Source organism: Pogona vitticeps, chromosome 1 (genome assembly GCF_051106095.1).
Source record: "Pogona vitticeps strain Pit_001003342236 chromosome 1, PviZW2.1, whole genome shotgun sequence".
In the NCBI taxonomy this organism is placed as follows: Eukaryota; Metazoa; Chordata; class Lepidosauria; order Squamata; family Agamidae; genus Pogona; species Pogona vitticeps.
The window spans coordinates 146,101,942-146,126,186 of record NC_135783.1 but is presented as its reverse complement, the minus strand read 5'-3'; the positions used below and the strand labels follow the sequence as shown (position 1 = coordinate 146,126,186).

Sequence of the window (24,245 nt, the reverse complement as noted above, 5' to 3'; positions counted from 1 at the left end):
ATCTTTCATATGTTCTTGGACACCATCCCCCATCAGTCCCAATCAGTCTTGGTCAACAGTGAGGGATGACGGAAACCATGGTTCATAACCATCTGGAAGGTCACAGTTCTCCCAGCCCTGTTTTAAGCCAGGAATTGATTGCAAAGTATACACATTAAAAGATGGGGAACTAACCTTCAAGTCTCATCCTGACACCCAGCTGTGTGTCGTCGTCTTAACACCATGTGACAAGCTTTGGTTAGGCAACACAGTGTCAAAATTGAAATCTATTGTGTCCCCATCCATGAGGTCATTACGAATTATGGATTCCACATCACAGTCCAGTCGTTCAATCGACATATCATCTAAGTCACTAGGGAGCTTCTCCTGATGAAAAGAAGCAACCCCTACTCTTCCATAACCGTTACAACTGTTCACAGTGGTGTACGGGTTTGTGCCACTCATATGCCCTGGGTGGCTCATAGGCACTTGTACTGAGGCTTTCACTGTGGACGAACTTAAACTTGAAGCATGAGACACCGTGCTAAGTGTGAGCGACAAGGTTTGGCTGTTAACAACTCCTGATGTTGGCTGGGCATGTCCTTGGCGGGCATGGGCACTTGGGGCAATGATTTTGTTATGGGACTGCTGGCTGCCATACGGGGATATTGCAGAGTTAGTGACCATTAAGACATTTTGCCCTAGCACTCGACCACTAGGCTGGGAAACATGAGCATCTACAGATGCCATGATATCATTGTGAGGAGGAGAGTCAGATGTCAGCAACTCCTTGAGAAGTCCCACATGGCAGTTATATTGGTTCAGAGTCCCATACGTCGCTTTACTGTCTTGAAGTGCTTGCATAGACATCTGGGGCAAAGAGTTCATGCTGGCCTGGCCATAACTGTATTTCCTATAGTCCGCATTGGGTGAACCTATACTTGTGCTTGATGAAGTATATGAATAGCCAGGAGATTGCTGCATCAAGGTAGTAGGTGGAGACTGATTTGATCCAGCTAAGGATGCATTCGGGGATAAAAGGTTGAGGTTATCCAAGAGATTCTCCATGTTTTCTGAACTGCTCATCTCAGAAAGGCTAGGCAGAGTTGAAGCCATTTTGGTGGTCGATGGAGGGTAGACCATAGAGTGTACATCCCCTTCTCCAAGGTCATCCTGTTCTGGCAGGATCGGAGAAAGTCTTCCACTGATTGTGCTAGCATTCGAACTGGCTCGAGGTCTAAAAGAACCCCAATTATTATCAAAGTCGTCATTACTGTGAGAACTGGGGCTTGCCGGCCATTTTGAGAACTGCGTGCCCGGACTATCGCTGCTTCCATCTTGACCCGTCTGAAGCGCTGCTTTTTTCTTGGCAGCTCTCCCCCTGCTCTTTGCAAACTTGCTGCTGTTGTCCATGGAGGCAGCCCTTCTCCGGGGAGACTTGCCACTTTTACCTCCTTCTGGATTAAGCATCCACCAAGAACTTTTTCCTGTTCCTTCATTCTGCACTCTGATAAACTTGCTGTGCAACGAAAGGTTGTGACGAATGGAGTTCTGAAAAAAGAAGCAAGATGTAAGAAAAATATTACGTCACTCCCTCCCAGTCACTATATTCTTGACAGACAATCCATTCTATCTAATACCCAACAGCCACAGACATAATCTCATTTCCCAATGAAATATTCTACTAATCTCCTAGAAAATACACATTTTCTCCTTTTGATCTGAAGCAAAATGAGAAAAAAAACCTCAACATTTTTACTGTGGCTGCTTTCCAATGGAAGATGTCCTGTAGGTCTAGAAATCTATTGACACCCATCATCCCTGCTTCTGCAAACTATTAGGATGTAAATGCCCAGCTATGCGTTTTGGTTTATCAGAACCTGCTTTGATCAAGCACAAATTGCAAAATATGCAAACTAAGGACTAAACTAAGTGGCATGTATTTTAAAGAGATGTTTCTCTGTTTGGATAGAAATATTTTGGGGGAATCTACTTCTCACCTAAAATGGGAGAGTATGGGGAAATCTGCATTTCCTTGCATTATACAGTACTCTGCTGTTTTGGCCAACCTGGATCACTTCTGGCAATTAGAACGGGACAGGAGGAAATGGTTTACAACCACAGAGCAGAGCAAGATAAGGAGCAGCAAGTGGGAGAAACAACAGATTTCATTTCCTTCCCCCATATTCTCTTCCTTGTGTGAAAAATAGAGCCCATTAAATCCACCCTTTTCTGTAAAGGAGGCAAACATATATTTAAGTAACACACAAAATTATCATGAATGCCCAGTTTGCCTCTTGAGTATTCAGGCCTCAAGTACCACGCGGCTTGGAAAATCCAGAAACAAGTGACATTCTGTCTGTGTTGCCTGCTTGCTCAGAAAAAAAAAGGGAACAAAAATTTTACCTGACGAAGAAAACAAGAAAGCTGCTCTGCTAAAAACATGCTGATCAAAAACAAATAAATAATGCTGCTTTAAAATACTGTTTTGTACACATCATATATGCTACCTTACCACAGCTATAAAGATTAGTGTTTATGATGGAAACAAGAGTTATCTCATACTCACACACACACATCTGTCCACAGCTTTCAATCCATCCACACATGGAAGTGTTTAGCATTTTACAGAAGCTACAGACTTCCTTAGTCATCAGAAAGTTACAATCTAGTATTCTTATAATAAGGACATTCAAGGTCGCTCTTAGAGGAGCTAAGCCACCTCCATATACTGCCAACACCAACAAAAGTTCCAAACAGGAAAAGGTTTGCAGCCCAGCGCCTGTTACATAAATTCCTGTTTTTCACACAGCCATGTGGAGATTAAAGGAACGATGATTTACTACTTTGGGGGGGAAAGCGTAGAAGAGGAGTAAATATTGCAAAAAAACAATTGTGGCATAGTTAATGATATTGTGTCTACAAAGCTTTGGCAAATGGAGACATGACCTGATAACAGTGCAGTTTCATGGAGTGAAAGTTGGCAAATGGGCAACCTAAGGCATGTGATTTGGAAGCTGCCTTTGTAAGCCACCCTAGGCCGAGAAAGTACACTGAAAAGGCTAGGTGTGTAAGATCTCTTCTAAAAATTAAACTTTCAGTGTTTAGTTCTATTTGCGGACTCAGGCGAGATAACCTCAAACACTTTCCCTTCCCTCAATAAAAAAAAACACACACACACATGCTATCCAAGATTAACAATTCTGTTGCACAAGGTTGGCTGTGGATATAAAAAGGCCACTGATTGGATTGGCTGAAGCAAAAGAGCACTGGTGCATCGTAAGGAGCAGATTCCTGCATCAGATGACCTGCCTGCCATCTGATGCCTCCCATCCCAGCGCATAGTTGGGTAACCAAATAAGTTGGTAGCCAAAAAGTAGGTATGTATCACCCCCATGACCACAAATCCACAAGGAGGGGGGAGAGACACACACTCCTGGCAACAACTGTGGGGAACTGCAGCAGTCTTCTGGAACCAGGCACACCCCTATCGGTTCCCTACCCACCTCCATCCCATAGAGTAGAATATTGCTTGCCTGGAACAGGGCCAACTGCCTCTCTGTCACACCAAAGATCTGCTCCTACTGGTAAAACTGCCCTCTACTCCTGCTGCCCCCAATAAAGCAGTGGCCACATTCGTCAATTGTACAAGCCAAAGCCTCTGCAACTCCCTCTCCCCTCAATCATAAAACAACCCCATGCATTACAGGGAGGGTGTGTGTGTGAAATCCTCTTGAAGACAACCAGAGAGGAGGTTGGGGCTCCCCATAGACCGTTACCCTGATGGACCAGATTGGAAATTGCAACTATCAGGCCCACCAGGCCCTTCAGCATTGCTGGCCGTTCCAGACTGGTTGGCCAACAGCACACTCTCTGGGCCTCTCTTCCCCAGTGCAAAGGCACCAGGGAAGAAGACTCTAAAATTGTCAGTCTGCTCCAGAGTGCAGGACTCATTGGACTACAAACCAGGTCCAGGTGAGTAAATTTTTAACTGACTGGCCTGACTTTTAGAGTTCTTTGCAGGGTTCATTTTGCAGGCTTCATGTCAACTTCATCCATAATAAAATTCTGCTGCAGCTTCTAATTTTGGCTCTGAATATCTATCTACCTGGGAACACTTTTGTATGTGTGTGCATTGATTCCATGTTGCTCCAGGATACAAATTATATTATGCTCTGACTCTTGAAATCCCATCTCTTCAGTATTCCTGTCATAATTTCTTGCTACTCAAAAATATTCCAAACAGATACGCAGAGTTTTGGAATGATGCATAATATAGATTAAGCAAATATGTACTAATGAGTTAATTTGGCTCATTAATTTGCAATCAACAGAAAATTGCTTCATTATTCTCTTATCTACAGTTTTATTTCCCTCTTATATCAATCACCTTTCAAGTGGTCAGAGAAGATTACTCAAATGCCTTTATTGGAACAGATAAACCATAACTTTCCTGCTACTTCAGACACAATATTGTGCATTATAAGACACATTCCTGTATCTTATTTTCAACAACAGCAGAGCACATTTTATTAAATGTAAGCAAGGTAGATGCATTTCAATGGATTCAAACAAATTTGCCTCAGCACTGAAGCATTTGCTATGTGGCTCAGCGGAAGACTTTAGAACAGGGCCAGGGAAAACACAGTCTCACCTCTCCATAAATTACTTTGAGCCAAATGACACATGACCTCAGACAACTACTAATTGCCATCAGTTCACATCCCTGGTTCTGTTTGGTTAAATTTAGTTACATTTGATGTTTTAGTTAAATGTTGACCTACACTGCACCTTGGTCGGCTACAGGCAAGGTGAAGGAATGAGCAGCCTCTGCATTCCTAACCCAGGCTGAGGAGATTTAAATCCAAATTACAGCCATCAAGTGGGTGTGAGTTGCTCCTGCAACAACAGCACTTTCTGCATAAAAGGCCCTCTACCCTTATGAAGCCTATGCACATTCTCCCTCAGAGTTTCTACAAATCCTTCAAGTTCTCTACAGGCTGCTAGAAAGAATTTCCAATGAAACAAGCTTCAGACCTTCTCCATTTCTAGGGGAGAATGATACCAGAAAGACTGTTCAAAAACATGTTTTTTTTTCTTTTTTTTTCTTCACTGTTCTTTTGCCAACACTATTGGGAGGGAAGACCTCTCTTCCATATCTGTTTTTGTTATCAAGAAGTCTGAGAAGGGCTACTTTGAGCTAAGTACAGTATGGCTGTTTTAACTGGTGATCTTCTTCATGCTGGGCACCAAGTTCTTGTGGGTAGTTCCAAAATTATATACAGTACTTTTATTAAAGTCCCAAAGTCTCATGGCTAGTTTAGCTTCTTAAGAACAGCAGCCATGAGACTTTGGGACTTTAATAAAAGCACGTAATTTTTGGGAACTACCCACAAGAACTTGCTGCACAGCTTGATGAAGATGAACTATCGAAATCCAGCTGTTTCTTTTTTTGAGGGTTTGTTAGTTTTTTTTTAAGTGGTCCACTAAAGGTATCACCTGTACCTGTGTTTGTATGGTTAAAACTGGGTATCAGTTACTATTTGATCTCTTAAGAATACTACAAGAACAGATATAGGACGTGTGAAAAGCAGAAAGTCTAGAACCAAGCACTAAATTGTTGTTGTGATAGCTGTGACCGCAAGATGAGCAACAGCCCCCTAAAGGTATGAATTGCAGTGTTGAAAGTGTCAAAGTTTCAGGCCATCAAAACTCTAGGACATGAGAAAGCAGCTGCAGATACATTCACTTTCAATTCAGAATCATTATCTTCTATTCTCATATAAAACACTCGTTCTAATTTGAGGGCTGGAACCAGAAGCCAGATGCCCATATTAGAAATACAATGAATCATGTATTGATCTGGAGATAAAATTCATAAGTACAAGAGTCGTGTCTATAATTATAATAAAATTTGGTTTTAAATGTCAGCAGATTTTACAGAAGTTCATTTTAGGATTTAACAATTACTTCCATTTCATTATATAATTGAGCATTTTCAAAAAAACATTTCGAAACTGAAAAGTCATCATGGGGTCCTTTCTTAAGCTCACCTCAGCAGAATATTCATTGCGTTAAGATAGTGGCGGTCAACATGTGGCCAGCAAACAGACCCCAGAGGCCTAAATGTGCCACCAGTCTCCCTGTCTCCCCCCAAAATTGACTTTTAAAAAATCCCTTGTGCTCTCTAGGGGGTATGACAGTTATTCTGACATGTTGGAAGGGCACTTCTCCGCACCCACATTTTAAAAAATGTATTTTTAAAAAATCTGGCCACTAAAGACTATGAGGGACTTTTTGAGTTTTTGTGAAAATTTTTTTTTCTAAAAATAAAAATATTTTGGGAGTGGGGAGGGGAGGGGGCAACACCTTCCAAGGCCCAGGAACTAACATGTCCAATTCTTAGACCTCTGGAGACTGCTTACCAAACCCAAACTTACCAACTTTAAAAGAGCTGAACATCTGCCTCATCATGTATTACTCTTTTCTCTTGACAACACAATTAGTACCAGTCAGAAATTATATAAAGGGATTAGAATAGCCTAAGTTTTAGGTGTCTGTCTTGTTTGTTTGTTTATTTATGGTTTTCTACTCTCTAACACATTGCTGTCATCTCCTATGAAAGTGGATGACTCCTATGAAAGTCATCATTTGAACAGGTGCTTCAAATTTAAAATTTATTTTTAATGGCATATACATAGTAAAATTAAATATTGTCCTTTTAATGATGATGAAAGCCACCTTGGGTCCCTTTAAGGAGAAAGGTAGGGCAAAACTATTTAAAATAAATAAATAGTAAATAAAATTTTAAAAGCACCAACGTAAACTTGTTCAAAATTAGCAACTAAGCATTTTGTTTAATCATTGCTCAATACATATATATCAAGACAAAGCTCCGAAACAGACAACATGCCAAAACAAAGTTAAACACAGAAAGCTCAGCAGAACAAGAAAGTTATATAACTTAATAAGAAATATAAAAGATAATTTGCAACCAGTTTCTCAGTGGTGGCAACAGCTGTGCAATGGCTTTCTCAGAAAAGGCATCATTAATTCTGTGTTGCAAACTACTTTGCCACCTACAGACATGGGACACACCGGAGCCCATCCTGCTTCCCAGCACCCTGAAATAAATGGCTAATCACAGCTATAATCATATGAATGCTTTGTGACATACAGTGGTGCCTCGCTTAACGATTGCCTCGTTTAGCGATGAATTCGCATAACGATGTTTTTTTTAGAAAATAATATGCACCGTATAACGATGTTTCCTATGGGCGATTTTCGCTTAGCGAAGTTTGGGACCATGCTTCGCATAACGAATGCGATTTTAGGTCCCCTGCTTCACTTAACGATGTTTCTTTTTTCAATTAAAAAAGTGTCTTAGAAGGGTCAAAAACGGTTCTAAATGCTTGGATTCGTTAGAGGACCCCCTAAGTCATGTGCAAACCTGATTTGGCTTTGATCTGACTTTTCGTTAATTTATGGTTAATTTTTTTTTTGGCCCATAGGAACCAATGGACCTGTCAAAATCTGACAGCTCCATGCTTTCCTATGGGGGAGAAAACAATTCGCCATAAATTAACGAAAGTTCAGATCAAAGCCAAATCAGGTTTGCACACGACTTAGGGGGTCCTCTAACGAATCCAAGTATTTAGAACAGTTGCTGAGTCTTCATTAATTTTGTGTGAATTTTTTCTTCCCCCATAGGAAAGAATGGAGCTGTCAGATTTTGACAGCTGTCAAAAGTTGGGGGAAAAAAATTCACCATTAATTAACGAAAAGTCAGATCAAAGCCAAATTAACTTTTGCATCCGTTTTAGAGGGTGCAGAAGCTAATCCAAGCATTTAAAACCATTTTGACCCTTTTATGACACATTTAAATTTGCAAAAATTGACTTCGCAAAGCCATTGAAATGTACTGAGTCAGCTTCAATACATTCCAATGGAGGAAACATTGTTTCGCTTAGCGATGTTTCCTATGGGTTTTTTCGCTTAACGACGGCAATCCGTTCCAATTGGAACGGATTAACCGGTTTCCAATGCATTCCTATGGAAAATGGTGTTTCGCATAGCGATGGTTTCACATAGCGATGGTTTTTTTTGGAACGAATTAACATCGCTATGCGAGGCACCACTGTACATCATAAGTGATCACTGCATTGTTACTGATTTTTTAAGTAACTGCCAGAAGTAAAGGCAAGAAATTTTTTAATACAACCATGTGAAAATGAAAGTATATCCTCAGACTCTACAAGCCTCAGTTAGCAAGTTAATGATAGTACAATTAGGAAAAGACTCAACAAGTATAGTTTGTTTGGAAGGGTTGTCCAGAGATGTCTCTTCTCTCTAAAAAGAATATGGCAGCATGACTTAGGTTTGCAAAGCTGCATCTTTGCATAAATCAAGACTTCTGGAATAATGTCCTTTGGACAGACGAGACCAAAGTGGAAATGTTTGGCCATAATGCACAGTGCCACGTTTGGCGAAAACCAAACACGGTGTATCAGCACAAACACCGCATCCAACTGCCAAGCACAGTGGTGAAGGGGTGATGATTTGGGCTTGTTTTGCAGCCACAGGACCTGGGCACTTTGCAGTCATTGAGTCGACTATGAACTCCTCTGTATACCAAAGTATTCTAGAGTCAAATCTGTCCTACAGCTAAAGCTTGGCCAAAACTGAATAATGCAACAAGACAATGATCCCAAGCACATCAGGAAATCTACAACATAGCGCTGAAAAAGAAAAGAATCAAGGTGTTGCAATGACCCAAAGTCCAGACCTGAACTCGACTGAGATGCTGTGGCAGGATCTTAAAGAGAGCTGTGCACAAACAAATGCCTACAAACCTCAATGAACTGAAGCAACTCTGTAAAGAAGAGTGGGACAAAATTCCTCCCCAACGATGTGACTGATAAAATCATACAGAAAACAATTACTTCAAGTTACTACTGCTAAAGGTGATTCTACAAACCACCTTGAATCATAAGGTGTACTTAGTTTTTCACACGTCTTCTACATTTTGACTTTCTTTTTGTAAAATAAATCATGACATGGTGTAATGTCATGTGTTGTTCATCTGAGGTTGTATATACCTAATTTTCTGACCTGCTAAGGACCTGATGATGATTTTTATATGCCCTGATATGTAAAACCATATAATTTAAAGATGTACTTTCTTTTTCACATGACTGTACATGTTTCATCACGCCACCTGCTTATAAAAATTAGAGATGGCAAGCCCCATCTTAAAAAGACATTTTCCCTTTCTTTCACACACAAAAGGAATTCTTCTTGAAAAATGATGCATGCTACCCACACATGCGTCATATCAAAACAAAGAACGGATGTGTTTCACTTGAAAAACATTAGCTGAGATCTTGTTGCTTAGCATAAGAAAATTTGTAACACTGAGTCTGTTTCTAGCTGGCAAAGAAAGATTCCCCACCACAATTCCCAGGGAAGTGACTGCATGCACCAAGCCTGCATATATGTGTGCTCTCCAAGTCCAAGGGTCACAGTGGGCTAGCTAGGAATGGACTGAATGTTACAATTCTGTTTACGCTAAGCAACAAGACTTGAGTTGTTGTCTTAATGATCTGCAAATTAACAGATTTGAATCAATAGAGTAATAGATCAAATTTGTCACTATCCAGTGCTTCTTTATCTACTTGCAGCCTCAACAGTGATGCACTTATAGGGGACACATGCTAACTGACTTCAAGATCCAGCACCACCCCAAACAGTGAAATGCTTCTGAAAGAGTCAGAATTTCTAAGCAAAGAGCAGAATGGAGCAATGCCTTTTATTAGGACTACTAAAATGTAACAGAAAAGGTGCAAGAAAGCTTTTCAGTTCTTCAGAACTACAGTATTAGGCAAAATAGTAGCAAAAAATGGATGCTAATAAAAATATGAAAAAATGTATTTATTTATTTATTCATTCATTCGATTTCTACCCTGCCCCCCTAGACAGCGTCTACTCTGGGTGGCTTACAAATATCATAAAATATCATTAAATACAATAAAACATCACGATCATAGAACATTTAAACAATAATATAGTGTGATCAAGAAGGGGAATGGAAGAACAAAAAGACAGATTTCAAGAATTGAAAAAATTCAAAGACTAGGCCAAGAATATTGGTTGTTGTGTTTCTCTCTAGAGCTGCAAAATGTAGAATGAGTATTTCACAGTTGCTAACTCTCTCTAAAGCAGTGGAGGCAAACCTTTTTTGGCTTGAGTGTCCAAAATGAGGGGGTGGGGAAGAAACGTGCCACCCGGAAGACCAGAACCAGAACAGGAAGTGGCAGTTGCAGGGGGAATCATGGGGACGGACAGGAAGCTAAAGGGGGAATCATGGGGACAGACAGGAGGTTAAAGGGGGAATCATGGGGATGGATAGGAAGTTAAAGGACCCAGAACAGGAAGAGAAAGGGGGAATCCCAGCTGCAGCCACTTCAAACAGTTCGTTTCCACAAGGGTGGGTGAGTGGGCCACTCACTTGTGTGCCAGAAGAAAGGGCTTTGCGTGCCAGATGTGGCACGTGTGCCATAGGTTCACCACCACTGCTTTAAAGGGTCTCTTTCTTTCTTCAAACTGTATATGGCCAGTATTTAATACTGATCACAGAGTTTATGGAGGTTTCCACAGGAATGAGCAAGAGGGAATAATCCCTTCCCTCATGCAATGCGCCGCCCCCCCAGTACTACAAAATGCAAAACCAAAACAAAAGGTGCTGCAAAAGGCTGAAAACTCAACCACTGAGCAGTTTTCAGTAACAGAAAAGGCTGCAGGAGAGACTGGCTAGAAATCCCAATGCTATTAGGAGAGCTTGATTTTGCCACATTGAAATTAGGCCACCAATAGCAACTGGAAATGTGTGTCCAGTGTGATTTTTGGCTAGGATGCTCTCTTTTTTTCCAGTGGGAAATCTCTCGGCTATGGGACTGAACAGGTCAGAGATACCATGGATGAACATTACCTGGAAAATAGTGAGAAACAAGTGCAGTAGTGAAGCACTGTACATCACACACTTTGCAGTTCATCCCTGTGCCGCTTTGTGAGCTGAAAACACAGCTCAGCTACATTTTCGTAATATGTGTATTGGAACTGCAAATATTCTAGGATCAAAGGAGCCAATTTTTACACAAAGCTGGCACTTAATTGTTGTGCCAGACTATGTAAACACATAGAAAAGGTCACATTTAAAAAGCCAGATCCTTTCTAAGGTTGACAAATAAAACATCTTAAACTGTACTTTAGTTGCCGCTGCATTTAGTATTTCCTGCAACCTCGGAATCATAAAGCAAGAATGTAACAACTTTTTTTCCTGATGGGCCCTGGGCCAAGAACCTCCATTGTTTTCAATGAAGGCACACTGGAATTGGCACAAGACACTGGATATGATGCTAGAAGTGGACCCGCTCAGGCATCCATTCACGCTCTCCCCCTCCCCTGCACAGCTCCTTGTCTTCCCATTTCCCTCCCGGGATGAATTTTCCACAGGAATGCCGGTACTGTACTACAAACACCAAAGAGAAAAACATGCAGTACAAACTATGAAAGAGAAAGACCAATGTCTGTGACACTTCTACTCTAGCCACCCTCCAAGCAGGTCACAGCAGTTTTTCAAGGTTTCCTGCAGGACCATGAACATTAAAATACATATGAATGGGACAAATTGTGACTTAAGATCAAAAGGCATCCAAATTGTCTGTAGGAATGGATCATGGAAGCATACGTCATGACAATAAAGTTCTACTCAGCATGAATAGTTAACTAACATCTGTGGCGCTGGGTTATTTTGCACGAAGGGTTTTTATTTCAGCTCTTGGCAAAGCAGCACCATATTAATATTTTTATTCTCCGTACTATAAAAACACTAGTTTCTCTGCATAGTCCTACTTTTAATAAATTCTTCTAGTGTTACAAACTTTTACTTGTTTACAATTTTGAAGAAAGCATTTGGCAGGCAAGATCTTTTTGGCTTCACGATGTTTATTTTTCTTCTTTTAAATTATTGTCTCCTAGTCATAACTTCTTTTCTAGACTGTTTTAAGCAGCCTAAAGGAAATAAGCAATATCTATGCTTTTCTGTTGGAGCAGGCAGAAGGTAGATAGCACAGGACACTTACTGGGATTCTAGTACAGAATGATTGATCATGTGGGCTTACTTACTTACTTACTGTAAGGCTTACTACAGATTTACTATAAGCCTAAACACATTTAGTAGCAGGTAGATCTCACTGACAGCAAGCAGAATGAATATGTTGAGACTATGATGTCAGATTGATTGATTGATTGATTGATTGATTGATTGATTGATTGATTGATTGATTGATTGATTGATTGATTGATTGATTGATTGATTGATTCATTCATTCATTCATTCATTCATTTAGCGCCCCATTAGTACATGCATTACTCTGGGCAATTTACAAGTTAAAATTACAAGGTTAAAAGTACAAATCTCTAAGACCACAAATGGCAATACTGTATATATAACATTACAGAAATTTTTAAAATCATTTTTAAAAAAGAAAGCAGAAAATATGAAAAGAAAATAAAGTATTAATAGTAACAGCATCCTGAAGACTCAGTTGTTAAAGGCAGCTTTAAGAGTTTCCTGAACACAAGGAGGGAAAGAGCCAGCTGTATCTCTGTTGGCAGCCTGTTCCAGAGAATAGGGGCCACCACGGAGAAAGACCCATACCTTGTCTTCACCCTTCTGGCAAAGATGAAGTTATGCCTCAGCTAAGGAAGATACATGCACTACTATATTGTAAATCTAACACACACCTGTAAACAATGAGGATTTCATACTGTCTGAATAACAAAATATTCATGCTAGCCAGAGCTTGGAACCATCAGAAGTAAAGATTCTAACAATAATGTGTTATACTTTTTGAAATAAGGGCACTGCCTTTTGTAATGAACAGCATTTACTAATTTCTTCTTCCTTTTGCAGTAGCTAAAATCCTTTCTTGTGACATTTGCTGGCCAAAACAAACCAATACAAATGCTACTCACAACTAGAATACCTGCTGAATCAATAATATTTAAATATGCTTTGACTTAGTTATAACAGTAATAATGTGCAGTCAAGTCAGTTCTGAGATATGGCAACCTCCTTCTGTGTTTTCTTGGAATTGTTTACCATTCCATTTTTCTGGGGTTATTCTTGGATTTTGCAGCTTGCCTAATGATATAAAAGCTGTTTCTTCTTCTACAAGGCACAGTGGGGGGAACACACTCCCACCCTCTAACTCCATTGCCAAATATGCAGCTCACTCAGCTATGAACTATCCAGCCATCAATAATTGGATTTGGGCCTTACTTTTTTAGATTTTTTTTAAGAACCAGAAAGAAGCAAAGCAAAGCAATGTGCTACGTATGTTCTTTTTCTTTTGAAACAGTCCTTTCTGAGGGAAGCACACTGTGCAATAGGCTAAACAACAAAGTGTCTTTCCAAGCTCTGAAATCAACTGACTTGAATACTAGGGCATACTATTTGTTCAGAAGCCTATTTCTGCATTCAAAAACAGTAACAGAAAATTTTCTATGAAATACATTCATAAACAGAACAATTTGTTATCTTTTTCATCTTTGTGAACATAAATTTAAGATTACTCGTCCGTAATAATAGCCTCAATTTCTCATAACTGATAGTCACTGAACCTAGATTTTCTGGGAACAGCATAGGGTAATATTAAAAAATATTTTACTGCCTATAGTCCCACCAGCAACCATACCTTCAATCAATTCCAAGCCCGTGTATGCAAATATGCATTGCTCTCAGCAACTTAAGATATGCTTCCCATGAATTGCCCTAGTTATCTGAGGTCAAATCAACAGGACCTATAATTGTTGCTAAAAACTATCATTTTCTACTTTAGTGTTAAATGACAAAGCTGATGCATGATGAACAGATATAATCAGATTTTGCATCATGAGAAGGCAGAATTAAACCATTAGCAAAAAGAAAGCTAATACAAGTGATTAGAACAGCAGTGGTCCAAAAACATTAGAAAGTCAATATGGTACAAATTAAGCCTGAATCTGGTATCTCCCCTAGGAGATTGCAGGAAACTCAATAGGTGACCTTCAGTCAGTTACTCTCTCAGCCTGACCTACATCACAGAACTGCTGGAAGAACCATGTACTATACATCAGTGGTCCCCAACCTTGGGCCTCCAGATGTTCTTGGACTACACCTCCCAGAAACCTTCACAACCACCTCTGCTGGCCAGGATTTCTGGGAGTTGAAGTCCAAGAACATCTGGAGACCCAAGGTTGGGGACCACTGCTGTACATGGTACATATCCAATTTTCATGACAGGAAAGATGGGATATAAGTGGACCTAATACATAATTAACAATTACTGAATTGGCAGTATCCAAAATTCATAGTTTGGAGATGTTCCTTAATTTGCAGCCAGAAGATTAATATGGAGTAATGAACTGAAATCCAAGTTCAATCATCAGTTCGTGGATTTTGCTTTGGACGTCTTGCAAAATCAGGGCCTGGTATTGTTAAGAGAATGGAAAAATTTAGGTTGACCTTGTTAATTATTAAGCTAACAGACAGATTAAGGAAAAGAGGTGGTCCTGCTATTCCTTCCGTCTCACTATTGTTTCTGGAGCAGTACAACGTTTGCGGGTAGGTAGCAGCTCCTGCTTGCAAGTACATCATTATAAGGAGGAAATTCCTTAAGCACTGAAAATGTTTGGTGGCCACAGCACTAACTTTTCACACCTTCTGTGCCTTGCAAATTAGCTTGCTTTCTTTTCTCCCTAGGAGGCAAACACAGGCTTCCTTGGCAAGTATGATGCTCAGGCCTGAAGACATGAAGCTTTGCTGAAATGAAGGATCGACTACAATACTAATGTGATTTCAACTTCTAATGCCATGCTTTTTGTGACATACAGTGGTGCCTCGCATAACGAGCGCACCGTTGAACGATGAATCCGCATTGCGATGTGGATTTCCCCATCGCTAACATGAGGGGATGCTCGCATTACGATGGGGGAACAGCTGTTCGGCGGTTCCAAAATGGCCACCGGGACACCCAAAATGGCCACCAGGACACCCAAAAAGGCTGCCAGAACACCAAAAATGGCCGCCGGGACACCCAAAATGGCCACCGGAATATGGGAAAACATCAGAGAACAGTGGGTTTTGGGCCCATTTGGGTTGTCCGCTTAACGATGTTTTCCCATAGCAAAGGTTAATCCGGAATGGATTAACCTCGCTATGCGGGGCACCACTGTATATTGTTATTGATCCTGTGACTGTCTTGCTTGCTCGCTCGCTCCCTCTCTCTCACTCTCACAACCACACCACATCTAGTTAGTCAGAACTTGCTCCTATACTCACAAGTAAGACAAACAAAAAAGACAAGAGACAAAGCACTCAGCAGGCTTTAAAGCTCCTGACAAGAATCTGCATCACTATTCTCCCAAGTTCTACTCACTAAAAGTACAGTGGTGCCTTGACTTACAAACGTCCTGCAAAATATTGCTTTGAGTTACGAACAGAACTTTGACCTGTGAACGGAAAAGGCGGGAAATTCAAAATCCTAACCGTTGGTGGCGAACAGGCTGCTTCTTTGTAGCTCTTTTGCCCCAATGGTTAGGGAAAGTGAGGCTCAGCCTCCCAGGCTTTTGCCGCCGCTGCCGATCACCGCCTTCGGAGGCCTCCCAGGGCTTCCCCGCTGCCATGGGAGACCTTTCAGGGGTCCCCCGCCGCTGCCGATCGCCGCTTTCAGGCTTTCCTGGAGGAGGGTAGACCAGGCCTACCAGGGGAAGCCCTCCCCTGGCCTATCCCCCGGGAAAGCCTGAAAGTGGCGATCAGTGGCGGTGGGGGACCCCCGGGAGGTCTCCCATGGCAGTGGTGAAGCCCCGGAAGACCTCCGAAGGCGTTCAGCGGCGGCGGTGGGGGACCCCTGGGAGGCTTCGGACCAGTAAGGTGCTATTTTTTTCTTTTAAAAAAGTTGTTCTGGGTGGGTTTTGGACAGTAGGTTTGGGCTGGGGGAGTGTGTTTCTATGCTTTGTTTTTTGTTTTTTTGTTTTTTGTTTTTTTTTTGTTTTGTTCTGTTTTGTTTGGCAGTCCCAGCGTGGGACTTGCTCCAACGGTTATTTTGGGATTTTTTGGGGGGGGGTTGTTTGTTTGTTTGCTTTTTGCAGTCCCAGCGTGGGACTTGCAGTGTTTTATTTTTAATTTTTTGGGGGGAGGGCATTTTTTTTTCCTTTGGCCGGAATGGATTAATTGGTTTTCAATGCATTCCTATGGGAAATGGTGCTTTGACTTCAGAATTTTTTGATTTACTGCCACCATTCCAATACGGATTAAGTTCGTAAGTCAAGGCACCACTGTATACCTTCCCACTGGCACCAGCACACAGAGCAGGCCACTGACTGCCTGCATCACAATCACTGCAACCTAAGGCAACCCTCCAGGGTTTCTCATGTGTAAAGTACTCAGAAGGCTCTGGGTCCAAGACCACACAGGCTGGCTCTTCTTTTGGAAGGATTAGTGGGGAGTTAAACATCTGACCCCTGGCTCTGTTGCCGGTTGCTTCAACTTAGTGTTATACTAATATAAAATATTAAGGACAGATGATGGTGTTGGTCTCACATAGAAACATAGAGGTCTGTGCTAAGGGAGACAAGGCTACTTAGACAATAAGAGCTAAGAAGCAAGAGGCGTACTTGACGGCAAGGTCTTCTACTTTCCAATAGGCATCTGCCTCCTCAGATGATAATTAGGATGTATTACTTGAGCATGTTTATTATTTGAAGCTTCCAACAGTAAAAGAAAGTTGGTAATCTTCCAGAACAAACCACTTACTCCACTCCCCGCCTCTATTATGGCAAAAAGTTCTGTAGTAAATGCAATCTACACAAAATAGGTTTACATTAGGAAAGCAGGTGCTTCAAGTGCATTCAGCCTTTCAACAGTCCATTAATAAGCATCCATCTGCTTCCTGTTACATGTAAAAAAATTAACGTTCACCTTATTCAGTCAACCATATACTGTATACTATTCTTACAGAAGTAGTAAAACCAAAATAACTGACTGATATTTTTGTGAATTCTAGCATTTTTCCACTACAAAATCTAACTTTACTCCCTAATGTCTTGGTTTATTATATCTGACTTTTAAAACAGTCTTCATTAATCAACTGAATTAACATTTCATCTATTATAATCTAGTGCCTTTGCCCATTCATTGGACTTACATAAAAGTGTTACGAGCAACAGCAGTCTAATCAATTTACACATCAGAAAGAACAAGCTTTTAACTATCATGATTAAGTCCCCAATGCCTTTTTAAAGTTAAGATAGTTTTTATTGTTTACTCGCTCTTAATTATTCAATTGTATTTTAATTAATGTACAGTTTAATTATTATTAATGTAACGTTATATTTAAAATTCTATTCTTTTAATGTTGTGAGCCAGCTTGGGTCCCCTTATTGCAAGAAAAGCAGCCTATAAAACAAACAAATAAACAAGCACAGATGACTTCAAATAATTCTAAATGCACTCTTCCTGCTTATGTCATGATTATCTGTATCTTAAACAAGCAGAGATGCAAGTGTGAAAAAGCAGTGCACATCCAGCTTTATGTGACCAGTGAAATACTGCCAAATAGGCAACTTTAAAAATATGAATTTACAACAAAGAGAATAGAGAGAGATTAATTGCATGCAAACGTTTCCCCCAAAAAATCTAGAATTCAATTCCTCTCACAAACTTTACAGAGTACAATTAGGCCAGATCAGCTGAAAGTCCCTCCTGTCTCACTCCACAGCCATCAGTCATAGTTCTTCAGTACTTGTGACCCAACGCATATCTATAAAATACCTTATTGTTTCTGACCAAAAACTTTTACAATATACAATAGGACCTCCCAATCCGCACGATCAGTATCCACTGATTCACATATCCACTGCCTGAAAATATTAAATAAAAAACCCACAAATATGTATTTCCATGCTGCATTTATCAGAACTGAAATTACCAGAGACCATGCTGTGTATAGTGTTCGCTACTTCTACATTTTTCAGCATCTGTTGGGGGGGGCGCGCTTGGAACCGATCCCCCATGGATACTGCTGTCCTACTGTACATAAAAAGGGGGGGAACAATTTTTCCAATTTAAAAACAGGTAATCGTAATAGCTCATTAGGATGCTTATCATGAGTCTGATCATAACATTCTTGAAAGCAAACTTCCAGACTCACTGCTCATACTTGAGGCAATTATACAACATTATGATCCTTGACAAAAGAAAAACACAACTTAGGGGTGGCTGGTGCAAACTGTGCTACAGCATTTGTCAAAAAAGACCTGATTATCCATGAGCAACCTTAATACTGCTTCCTCAGAAGTGCAGTTGACAAATGACTGGATGGTGGGTGACAAAAAATCTTTCTCTAGCGTTGGTTTAAAGGGGACAGAGCAATAAATAATGAATTATATATCAAATCTGAATACAGCCATAGATACATATTCTTCCTGAAACTGGAGGTCCCTCAAGATACGCAGAGGGCATCCTGTTAGAACTGAAGTTCTGTAAAAGCTGTGGGAAGGATAATGCCTCAAAATAGTGTGGCCTTTCATGATAAACATGAAGTTGAGGACACCAAATCAAAAATTGTGGCCCAACAATGGCAGCTATTGCAACTCATGTAGTTCCCAAATTTTGCTTACAAAAGTATTCTGGCCCCTACTCCTTGATGCTTACAAGCACATGCAGAGTTTCTCCACAGAAGTAGTAACATTTCAAAAAATCCACTTCTGTTGTCCAAAGACTGCAGAATCTAGTATTTTATGACTTGGTCCACAGCTCAGTTGCTTTGGGGAGGGAATGGATTCACAGTTGCTGTGGGAACAGCACAGGTCATAAATGCTTAGGAATTATGACTGCTGCACATGATGTGAGGGAGGAGAAATCTTTATGGATAGCAGGGCAGGCAAATGTGTAATATTTAACATCTGTGAGGAAGCATGGAGCCAGTCTGCACTTATCTGGAATTAGCAGATCCTTAACAGATATCCTACGATAAGGTAGGGGAAACAACACAGAAGACACAGTAAAGTTAAGACAACACTATCTGACTCTCTTGTAAAGTTCAGTGAATGAGGAAAAATGATTTCACAATAAAAGCTAGGAAGTACTCTCATGCAGTTCAGTTTAATAAATCACCTCAAATACAGATGCCAGGCATTAAACAGGAGGGCAATAGCAAGATCTGAAATAACCTTAGGATGGTTTTATGTATATGCTTATGGACTCTGAACACAATTTTCACAGCACACAGACTATGCTACACATTGATGTACACATTCAGCTGTTGTTTGGTATCAGCTAGATGCCATGGGAAAGCAATTTAAGCAGTAAGGCTCTCCACACAAACTAAGCCACTTTCACCCATCACATCCTCACAGGGAAATTTCTGAATAATCCAAGTACTTTCTCAAAACTCATCTGTGGATGCTAAAGATCTGACTGAGACTCGCTGTCATGCAAGCAGTGTAAGGGAAAAAAATCACTCAAATCAATCATGACCTGAACAATTTCACTGGTGCAGTTCCATGACACTTTGCAAGTGCCTAGAGGATTTTCTGGCATCCCATTATTGAATAGCTTGCAGTTGCTAGAGACCTGGACTCTGCTTTTGAATGAATGCAATCTACCACTTCAGTGCTCAACTCCCATCGCTCCTCATTCATAACTTCAAGTTTGGGGGAAACAAGCTGGATCCAAAAAGTCAAGAATGTGATTTGTCAAAATGAAAGCATTCCAGATACCTTGGAAGAGGCAACTACGTGCCTGTTCCCTAAGAAACAGTTATTTGACTCACATAGTTTTAATAAAACGTCTATGTTGTCAATACTCCCTTCCCAGACAAAGTACTTGAACAGATGGTGACAATGCAGGTCCATTTATTTAAAATATTTATACTCTTCCTTCCTTTTTAAGAGGACTCAAAGCAGATTACAGTATTAAAAACAAACAGAATTAAAAGCTTTAATTTTTTTTACAGTATTACAAAAATTAAAGAGATATAATATTAACACTGGTATGTAAAATTTGGCGGAACGCCTGCTCCCACCAAGGTCTACCCAGATCATCTGTGCGAGTCAGGAGATGAGGCTGAGGAGCCTGACGTTGAGAGGCCCGGAAGGAGAAGACACGAAACCGGGCCTTCTCGGCGGTGGCTCCTCGCCTCTGGAACAGCCTCCCTCCGGCGATTTGCGCGGCCCCACGCTGGGAATCTTTAAAACCCAATTTAAAACATGGTTGTACATTCAGGCCTTCCCTCCAGTCAACACCTTATTTCTTTTCTATTCCTTCTTATTTTATTCTCACTCTATTTTATTGTAACTGTATCAAATGATTATGTAATGTTCTTGTGTTTTATTGTTTTATCCTATACTGGAAGCCGCCTAGAGTGGTCGAGCAGACCAGATAGGCGGGGTATAAATCAAATAAATAAATAAATAAATAAATAAATAAATAAATAAATAAATAAATAAATAAGTTCTGAAAGCACATTAAAAACAAAAAAAACACAACAGCCCCATTTTAAGAACCCCTTCTTAGGCAGCAAGTCATTAAGAGGAAATCGGCCTGAAGAGAAAGGTCTTTGCCTGTCTGCAGCAGGAAACCGAAGATGGAACCAGTTTAGCTTCCCATGGGAGGGAGTTACATAATTTGGGACCAGGGACAGAGAAGGTCCTCTCTCTCCTGTCCTCACCAAATGCACCTCTGATGAGACAGACGCCGCCAATGTTTATCTAGATTAACTTCAGAAAAACATTAGGGTTACATTGGGGGGATAAATAATCTTATTTCATCACCCGCAACAATGGTACATCAGCTCTCCTACATCTACAGTCTTTAGAATTTGTGAATTAACAATAGTAAGCTAGAGAATCTGCCCAAACCTCATCCTTACTTGCTTGTTCACCTCCATCAAAGATCAGGGATGGAACGCTTGTCAAGGCAAGTGAGGACAATCCCCTAGATTCCCATGTAAACAAACTGCATTAGATTAGGCATCCTTCAGTCTTGAAAGACTATGGTAATGTGCTCTGTATGGAAGATAGGCTGTTACCCAAGCAGCAAATCCCCCTCTCCATGTCGCTGAAATAGTCCAGTGGAAAGGCAAGGGCCAATACAACTGGTTTCAGCGACAATGCAGGAGTTGCCAGAACGACACAAACTGCCTCTGGGACTCTGGCTCCAGATTTTGCCTCAAGGTTAACTCCTGAAGCCTTTTCCATCAGTGGATATAGCCACAAGGCAGTGGAGGTTTGAAATCAGAGTTTTCCTTCTCCTAGATGGGCTGCCTTCCAGGACTGATGAGCCCCACCTACCTGGCCTGCTCTCTAATAGTGCAGAAGTATGATCTGACCTGTAAACGTTTTCTCCCCCCAGGTGTATGCAATGCTAATTGGCTTTCCTATTTACCAAATTAGGGTCAAAAATAGAATTAGAATTCAGCTCACCCTCCTTTAAAGCTGAAACCCCGCCCTCCCTCAGACCATGCAGTCAGGGAAAACAAAGGTTTGCCTAGAAAAAATGCCCCAGCAAAATGTCTATCCAAACATACCTGCCCTAGCTTCTTCTTCATGAAAACTTGATTACTTTAACACTTTATTCCATCTCAATGACAAACTGTCCTTCCTTCTTGACATCTGCGTTTGTGTCTAGCATTAACATCTATATTGTGAGTATAGGAATATGGGGTTGGGTGGGTTCCCCTTCCTCATCTTGATACCAATCACCAAATGATTAATATTGACACACCCTCCTTCTGCCAAAAATAGGATGGCCCAGTTCAACAGCACCTCAACACTTGAGACATATAAGGTGAGGCTTGGTGATGTCACAAGGCAAAGCCTGGTGATATCATAGAATTGCTACCCTTGTGAATGTAAAATATGACACAATGGCCCAACAGCAAAGAGATGAAGCTAGAGTGACAAAGATCCAGAAGTATGGAAGAAACATCAAGAAATCAACAGGTGAGATTTAGAACAGGTGAGATTTAGAAATCAATAGGTGAAACCCCACCCTCCCTCAGACCATGTGGTCAGGGAAAACAAAGGTCCACCTAGAAGAAAATACCCCAGCAAAATGTCTACCCAAACATACCTGCCCTAGCTTCTTCTTCAAAAAAGGGGCTTGTGGATCCTGCTCACCCTCCTTTAAATCTGAAACCCCACCCTCCCTCAGACCATGCGGTCAGGGAAAACAAAATTCCACCTAGAAAAAAAAAATACCCCAGCAAAATGTCTACCCAAACATTTTGCTGGGGTAAACAAACTTCATAAACTTTAACAAAACACCCTGCACTCTGCATTTATTTATACATCTGATCGTCTCATTGATAGCTTTGCCTTAGGCCACCTTCCTTATAGTTATATTCCTGTCCAAATTCATAGTGAACAAATGTAACATTTGGGAAGAACACTTTCCAACCTTCATTTGTCTGTTAAAAGTGGTGTTACAGAAACTGAATAAACCAACAGGACAAAGGATCTCAAATTCCAGACTCTCCCATATTTTACTCAGTTTGTCTTCTTTTACTTTTTCTTTCTAAGCCATGAGGCTCTAGAGCCACAAAGAGACCTTCTTTGCCTCTCATTTTCCATGGCTAGTTAAGACCACTGCTGGAATTCCTGGCTCGGTCTCTTCCTTTCACTCTGTTCAACAAATACTGCCCTGTCCAAAACTCACAATTACCCCACACCCACTCGAGTCCGGAGCTTCTTCTTGCATTGCTAATGCATTGTCTTTCCTTGTTCTTGTCCCACAACATGACACCCTCAGTTCATGCACTTCTGTTTCTGAACAGAAATACAGCCATCCCATTTATTAGTGTATGACTCTCATCAGCCATCTGATAAGCCAGCCCTATCTGCTCTGCTTTTAATTCATTATGTCCACTGTAATCCAAAATGCACATCTGCTTAAGCAGTGAGCAGCAGAAACCATGCATACTTGAAAAATGTATCTTTGCAAGCAAGTTCACAGTTGTTAAGAGGACTTTGGCCCTACAACTCTGTGCAGTACATAAGCTTACAAAAGAAAAACATTTAGGAGTATCTTCTCTAATCTGTTGCTGCAGTTCAACCCAACTATTATGACTGCTACTCAAGGGACTTTCACAACATGTATTTATACATTTGATGGTTAACACCAATCAATGGAACTCCAAGAAGACAGCTCAATGGTCCACGGGTGTTTACTAATTAAAATATAATTTTTTTGTATTGCTTCCCAAATAGAAATCAGTCATGCTGCATTACTAAACATGGAAGCAGGCTTGATGATTTAGCCTGAACTTTATATCAATAATGGAGTATCAGATGCATTTTAGATAGCACATTTGTTATTAGTCAGCCAACTGATAACGGTAGAATCATGATAGGTCCAACAGAGATGAAGAGAGAGTGAGAATAATAATTTCTCTCAGAAAGTCAGATAGCTACTCCTTCTACCCACCTTCCAAAGATACAGATGAAACAGAGAGAATAACAAATTAGATTAGGAACACTTTGGATTTCAAAAGCAACATAAAGAAATTAAAGTGGTTTCTTCAAATTGAAAATAAGGAAAGGTCTAATGAATGTCCAGCTTTTCAAGAAAAGATTTAAGGATCTACACAAGAAAACATTATAAATGGGCACGACAACCAAGTAGCACAATATGGAACACTCCTTATTCAGTGTTCCAGCCATCTATGTCACCCACACAATATCTCATTCCATCCTTGGTCAGCATCATGTGGCCACAAAATTTGCTCTGTTTCAACTGGGCTGCTCTGGAAATCCCTGTTTGTTAATGTTATGAGCCTTCAAATCAGAACCAACTTATAGTGACCCTTAAAGGACTTTCAAAGTAAGTGAAATATTTAAGAAGCAGTTTTACCAGTTCCACATCCCCAGTGAATTTCCACAACCAAGTGGAGATTTGAACTCTGGTTCAATTCAAGACGTGGCTATTCAGACAGGTCTTCCCTCCAGTCACCACCTGTTTTATCCCTTTTTTTCCATCTTGAATGATTTTCTTACTGTTGTTAAATTGATATTATTTGATTGTTTTTATTCCATTTTATTGTGAGCCACCCAGAGTAGATGCTAATGGGCGGGATACAAATTTAATAAATAAATAAATAAAATAAAATTTGAGTTCTGGTCAGATACTCTATCCACTAAACCACACTGGGTATCATAGTTCCTGC

General features: G+C 40.5%; 1 protein-coding gene across 1 annotated transcript in view; it reads right to left on the bottom strand.

Moving 5' to 3' along the window:
- Positions 1 to 24,245, bottom strand: part of FOXO1 (forkhead box O1) — a 60,091-nt gene that overhangs the window by 3,769 nt on the left and 32,077 nt on the right. The window contains exon 2 of the mRNA XM_020788033.3: positions 175 to 1,530. Within this exon, the coding sequence (XP_020643692.3) occupies positions 184 to 1,530 (1,347 nt within the window). The 3' untranslated portion in view covers positions 175 to 183. The remainder of the gene's footprint in view (positions 1 to 174; positions 1,531 to 24,245) is intronic.